This window comes from Leptodactylus fuscus, chromosome 1 (genome assembly GCF_031893055.1).
Source record: "Leptodactylus fuscus isolate aLepFus1 chromosome 1, aLepFus1.hap2, whole genome shotgun sequence".
Taxonomy (NCBI): domain Eukaryota; kingdom Metazoa; phylum Chordata; class Amphibia; order Anura; family Leptodactylidae; genus Leptodactylus; species Leptodactylus fuscus.
Window position 1 is genome coordinate 124,995,447 of NC_134265.1, and position 7,282 is coordinate 125,002,728.

The window sequence follows — 7,282 nt, forward strand, 5'->3', positions numbered from 1 at the left end:
ATACTAAAGCACCTGTCACAGTCAGGAAGCTGCATGGATACAAGGTGTATATAGTGGCGTGCATTGTAATACAATACTGTAAGTGGACTACCTACGGTAGACTCTGACTAGACAAAGAAAAGCAGCAAAAGTCTAGACGTAGTAGTCACCTGGCCTTGTTTAATGTCAAGTACAGAATAGAAGCTGAAGGGCTGAAGACTTCTCCGAAAATCTTCACAGCAGACAACAGAGATCATGAACCAAGGCAAAAGTAAGACAAAGCTCTACCAAGTATGCTGCCTCTAAATAAATAAGTAAAAAGCTGAAGTCTATTCACAGGAAAGGCACATTGATGAGTAGACTACTGTCTGTACACACAAGCACAAGTAGTACTATAAAGAGCAAGTACCAGAGCTCAAAGCCCCCAGCAAACCTAGGCAAGACCAATATGGCCTCCATTACTGTGCTCACTACCTACAGAGCACCTGTTACCATATTACAGAACTATTCAGGAAAGTTGGGTGGTAAGACCTGTGACAGCCATGTCAAACGTCCCTGTCATGGTAGCATCTCTGTGTTTGCACTGCACATTGACCACTTTTATACCATCTACTGTACTTTGCATTACAACCATGTTGCTGTCACCTAGCTGTCCCATAATTTAGCCTTTGTTCAGACACTGCAGTAATGTTACAGTTGTTGCAGCAATTTTACAAACATGATGCGGTTTTGCCATAATTCAGGCAAATTGTGACAATAACTTGTCGTTATTTACACAAGAGTCAAAAATGGCCATTTTTTAGAACATATTCAACTTCTCAGATGTACTAAGTCTAGGTGTAAAATTTGCCAAATTTATCGCAGAGACTGATGCTGGATGAGAAATCTGGTGTATCTGTAGAATCTAAGTTTATACCCCCTTCAAGTTGATTTTGTTTTGGAACATAGTGATGCACCTAAGCCACAGTTTTCTCTGAGAACCTACATGTGTAGCATGTTGAAAGATTTTGGGCAAACTAAACGCACCGCGCCATACATGTATCGGCAACAGTAACTCTGAGCTGATACTTCTACTTACACATCCATAGAGCACAGACTCAAGTCTATAGGAGGAGGATGAAAATGGGTCCTAGACTTATGAAACAGTCAGAAAAATGGACCCCAGCCACTGCCCTCCACTAAAAGAATGTGCGCTGTTGCTTTGCAGACTTGTCATTTCTTTCTTTCAACTACTAAAGACTTTATTCCTACGTTCCCCAATAACCTAAGACATTTCCCTCAGATTACCATTCATCCAGACATTAGCTAGAAATGGCCTTGTCATAGAAAACAGCCAAATGACAACAAAGGAGCCATGTGACAATAACAACATAGACAAACCCCCCTAACCTGCTGCACTAAGAGAAGAGTAAGGTTACATTCACACTGTGGATTGCAAATTGATTTACTGTAATATATTAATCCACAGAAACTCATTTACCCAATGGAGACTAAAACAACCTCAGCTCAGTTGGTATCCGCAGAGTTAGGATGCCCTACTGCAGGTAGTACGTGGCATATATTTTACCATGGGGACTAGATGCCACTCCACGTCCATTTAATGTTTGTGCCAGAGCCTGGCTAAGGTAAACGGATTCTAATAACTCTGGTGTGAAGGTAGCCTTAAAGGGGTTTGCTCAAGAACATAAACAAATCTAAATTTGTAGACAAAGGTTAAACGTTTTTGCAAAATATTTTAGAAAGTTTGCAGAGTTTTGTTTTTTAAAAATGTCTAATCATCTTAGAGGTGAAAGTCTTGGCTTGATCGGTTGCCAAGGGATGCGATCACGACTGCAGGAACTTTCTATGGGCCTTGTCATGCTGCAGACAGAACATCACCCCATGCCCACCTGCAGTCTTCCTACCAGTGGAAAGACCAAAGCTTCTGCATTCATGGTCGTGCCCAAATGATCAAGACAAAAGCACTAAGATGATCGGAGAAAATCTTTACAACTCTACACATTTTTTTTAAATGACTTATATTTGCAATTTTTTTTCTCTTTTAATGAGTCTACAAATTTAATTAATATGTTACATTCATCCCCTATATGGGATTCTGACAGCTGCCTGGAGCTCCATTCTTAGAGGGCTGGTACCCTATCTATGAGAACATCCATCTTATTGCTGCTTCCTCCAGCCAGTCTAAGTCCTGTCACTGATGCTCCCTGTCCTCACTCTGACTTACATGATAGAAGTGAACAACCCTGTAAAACTTCCATGCAGGAATGTTGGACTGAATGAATGCTCATCTCTGTAGTCACCTGGCTATGGACACAGCTACTAAGGTGACAGGTGATTGCTTTGTGTGAACAGGACCTTAAGCATCTACTACAGGGGGATACAATCTGCCTGCATCCTATCTGGGCCCATATACAATATCATCAGGACTTCCAGCAAGGTGATCCAGGGAAGCCAGCAGAAGGCTGGTGACACTGCACCAGGTGCACATGACAAGGTACCAATGAGAAGCCGCTCCTCCTGTGTGTACTGTGCTGGACAATGTGCAGATGACACTTCTTCCTAGGGACATGACACACATGACATACACAACACTAGCAGTATTACCAGTGAGAAGAGGTTAGAGTGACAGTCCTCCAGGCTCGCCCCGTTGGCTGCCCAGTTCGCCGCCGCAGTCATGATCCTCCAGGTGCCTGGCTACCAGAGCTGGGCATGTCTGAGAGCTGAAATTCTGGATCCGATCCGAAATGGGGCAGCCTGTAGAGCAGGCCCAGGCCGATCCTTCCTATAGTGGGGGAGGGGGCACAGAGAAAGCCGCCGCCGGGGATGACGAATCACAGAGGCTGGGCAGATACAACCATGTCCTAGGCCGAGTCCCGAGGAGGACAGCTCCAAGAGCCCGGACGGGGCCGATAATCCGGCGCGTAGAAATGAGTCACCCGGGTGGGGGAGGGGCGGCCTGCTGCTGCTGCCGCTGCCGTGGGATGTGAGAGGAAGAGGAGGGGAAGGAAGCGCAGCGGCCTCCTTCTCAGGGAATGTAATGCCAGTACGCGGAGGCTCAGCCGAGGCTGCGCGATGCCAGGGCGCCGGGCTCCCACAGTTGAGAGCGCCAGCCAAGCGGCCCCAGTGTAGCCGCTCAGTCCCCGCTACAGGCTAGACAAGCAGGGCCCGCGAACAAGGCCACATCCGCTCAGCGCAGTCACACAAGGCGCTCCGCTTCTCTGTGCCAGTGCAGGCGGCGGGAGATGCACACAGTAATCGGGGCTGAGGGGGAGACCGCCCCGTGTCACAGTAGGAGGCCTCAGGGGCCTAGTCCAGCAGCGTCCTCACTCAGTGCCAGCAGACCCGGGCCTTGCCGTGGGACCTGTGTTCGGCCCGCCTCCCCGGGGGGCTCGGTGTATAGCTCGGCTCCTGGACTCTCCCGCCGCTCGTCTCTCACACACACTGACCAGAGCTTCGCCTCTCTGACAGCAGCAATGGCGTCCGGCCGCGACAACACGGACTCTGGTTGGCCGAAAGCGTTCACGTGACGGGGCGGCGAAGTAGGGAGGGGGGATCCGGGCTCCCGCTGTGTCTCTCTCAGGCCTCACGCCTGTGTGTTCCTTGCGGCGCCGCCAGAGGTCGCTGTGTGCATGGGAATCCTTAGCGCTCAATTGGAGGCTATTAATAATATTATTGTCAGCGCCGCTATTGTTGTCGCATCCGTAATGTTATTAATTGTTTCATCAAACTAAGCGATGGCGGAGGACGGAGCCCTAGAGGAGCCTTGCCCTAGTGTCTGCACCGCCGTCCTGGAAGGTGCCATAGGTGGCGTTTGTCTCTGGAGCAAGCAAACGCGCACAATGGAAGCGGCTACAGTAATGCGCGCCATTCATGAAGCAAAGTGCGACACTCAAGCAGGTCTGCGACATGAAGCCTATGGAAAGCGTCAATGGCGGGGCAGGCATTCTCTTGCCAGTTCCATGTAATAGTCATGTATGACAATTAGGAAGTGCCATGTCTGTGGATGTGTATAACGTTACATGGGACTGCCAGTGGAGACCCCCCCCCCCCAGTATATACAAGTCCTTGAGCTGTCCTCCTCCTCCAGCCTGTCTGTCACATCTTTTTCATCTACAACTGTCATCACCCAGCTTTCCCAGAGGCAGACATGGCAGATTTCTATCTGCCATTCATGATGCTGTCAAAGCTGGGTGGCCGGACATTTCGGAGCTATAAAGGCATGTTTCGGGGAGGCAGAGTTGGAAGAGACACAGACATCACTGCATACAATACAAATGTTACCCTGACAGAAGAGAATAACTTAGAATAAAGAGTGAAAAGTATCTGGGAGACTGCAGCAATAGACGAAGAGGCCTAGATCAATGAATTGGCCTATACACATCCCTATTTAATGGGATCTCTCACATTATATATTCATGCCAATGGTTGCCAGTACTAGGTAGGGCATGAGATACAATAAAACTTCTATGAGCCAAGCACTCAAATTTGCGTAGAAAAACGGTCTTTTATAGTGGTGATGCTGTGCAAGTAAACCATTTACAGAATACAGGTCTAATGGAGTCGGCATGTACAGTCCCCCAAGAAACACAAATAATTACAAAAAAAGGCCAAAATCATATATTGTTTTCTTGGTATAACATCCGCATATTATACAGACCCAGGCCTAGTCTGAAACTAATACAACAGCTATGCTGTACACAGGTAACCGTAGCCTTCACACTTAACCATAGTCCTTATAGTCACCCATTTCCTAGTTCATAATGGTTCCAGTATTCTTGGTCCCCAGCATGGCACCTCCCAGGGGTGCAGCTGGAAGCCCTACTTACAATGAGATGTCTATGATGCTGGTGTCTTGGTATGTTGTAGAAAGGCCATTGAGCTCCCTGATGCACAAGAGTCAGTAGCAATTGCTACTTTTGACTCTCTACAGCTACAATCTTACATCCCTTTAATCTTAGTCCCTCACCATGGCTCTGCTCTCATTGCTCCAGCTCACATTCTTATTCCTATTCCTCATCATAGGCCCTTTATATATATATTGCCCCTTACTGCTAATGTTGACCATACTTGCCACATTACATTGGTCAAAATAGGAACTTTTAAAATATGCCACAAAGCATATATAAATAGCTAATCATGGGGGTCTGACCTCTGAGACCCACACAAATGCAGAGAAGGGGTGAATTTCACCCCTGCTGTGAATTCAATCTGAATTCAGGCGGTCTGAATGTAGGTGTGCCTTTGCTGGATGGGACATGTCTGTGCTCCCATTAACTTTATTGGAAGCGTCAGAGATAACCAAGTGCTGTACTGAAGTTAATAGGAGTGCAGATACATGCAATCTAGTAGGGGCACCTCTACATTCAGTCCACCTGCATTCAGGTTGAATTCACAACAGGATCGGTGAGGGTCTCAATAGTCATACCCCCATTGATCAGTTATTTATCCTCTTTCCAATGGATACAGAATAAATATGTCATGTGGTATAACCATTTTAAGCTCTGTGCCAGGAATGCCACACCTTTTTTGTGGGTCAGATACCAGGGATGTTCTGGCTAAATCAGTATTGTTCCAATTGTCTGATTTTACAGGCTGTTTCTTCTTCCTTTGATGCTCAGTGGTGCTGAAAAAAAAACCTACTCCTGCACTCTTTGCTCCAATGACGCATGCACTGCTAGGATCTTATCTACCCTTATGTCCTTTACAAGTCCCTTGTTTCTGCTTTCTCCATTGGGGTGTAATATGGACATCATTCATTTTTCGTAAACTATGAATGTTCTTTTCAAAGGAGTTCCCATTCAGAAATTTGTTAAAAACAAGTAGTCTTTGGTGGATTTGGTAGTGGTTGCTTATGGGGTCTGATGGGGAGGAAAATCAGCCACAGAAAAAAACAACAAGGAGTGGGGAAGTTTCACCATAGCTTTGTGACTGGTCACTGCATTGCCATAAATTGGCTATATATATGAATTCTTTATTTACATCATATTAAACAAATATAGCAAACCATACAAAGCACTCAAGTAGGAGCTAGTAAACAACCCAAATAAGAATATAAAGCAATCAGCATAACAAGGTGTGAGATATCCGGAGTGATTACCTCAGTGAGAAGTATATGGAGAAACATAGAGTAGGGGAAAAAAGAGAGGATAAAGCTTATCTCACTAGGTCTCTATGATCCTGCGAGCCCTGGAGAAGGAGCCACAGCATCCAGGCTGTAATGAAGGATTCATACTTGTTTCAAAGGCTCGTAGTGAGATCCTCTAGACTTTGAATACCCTCTACTTTACTGATTCAATGAAGGAGCATGGGTGGAGGTCAAGACTTCCAGAGTGCGGGTTTGCAGGCTCTAGCTGCATTGACCAAGTGTTTCAGGGAAGATTTTCGATAAGCATGAAGGGAGTAATCAGAGAGGTGAAGCAGGTAGAAAGCTGGCATCAGACGGGGGTGACCTGGTAAACCTTGCAAATTGCCTGGGACTCATTCCCAGAAGTCCTTCAGCACCATGCCACACTGCCAACATATCAAGGAGGCTGACAGGAAAATTTGTGCAATTGGTTCCCTAGGTAAAATCATCTTAGAGAATTGAATAGGTCTGATGGTAGGGTTGGACTTAAGAAAGTCCCATTTCTGCCCCCTCTAATTACCCACCCCCACATATCCCACTGGAGTATAGATGCTTCATAATATCTGCGAGGGTCAGGGACCCTTAAGCTGTTCTACTATTTTGGTAGGATAACGGTTTGCACAGGCCAGTCTAGCCACTTTAACCTGCCAAACGAAGTTAGTGAAGTCACTGTCCAACAATTTAAAGAAACTAAAGGGAATATGGCTTGGGAGAGTTTGTAAAAGATAGAGTGGGCAGGGCAAGACCTTCATTTTATAAATAGCACAATGCCCAAACCAAGTGTAGGTTCCCTTGGACCACTGTTTCAGGTTCAACCTGATCACCGGAGGAGCAGCAGGTGGTTCTTAATGGTTCTCCTAGGTGATTCATACCCACAAATATATGATGGCATCACTCAACTGTCTAAAAGGGAAGGAGGATTCAAACAAAGACTGGACCCTCTGAGGGAGAGAGACTTTAAGGACCTCTGATTTCTGAAAGTTAGCAATGTTATAAAACTTGTGGAATTCCAACATTAAGCGAGTAAACGATGAAGAGGGATCTGAAAGAAAAAATAAGAGATAATCCACAAATGCCGCAAATCTGAACGTTTCTCCCACCAGCTCTCAGATCTCGAATGTCTGTATTAGCTCTAATTGTCTGAAGCAGGGGCTCCAGGGTCAGGAAAAAAAAATGGGG

The 7,282-nt window shown here is 46.1% G+C and overlaps 1 protein-coding gene across 1 annotated transcript in view; it reads right to left on the reverse strand.

Moving 5' to 3' along the window:
• Positions 1-3,467, reverse strand: part of MED13L (mediator complex subunit 13L) — a 111,789-nt gene extending 108,322 nt beyond the window's left edge. Inside the window, exon 1 of the mRNA XM_075276561.1 lies at positions 2,584-3,467. Within this exon, the coding sequence (XP_075132662.1) occupies positions 2,584-2,655 (72 nt within the window). The 5' untranslated portion in view covers positions 2,656-3,467. The remainder of the gene's footprint in view (positions 1-2,583) is intronic.
• Between the last annotated feature and the right edge of the window lie 3,815 nt (positions 3,468-7,282).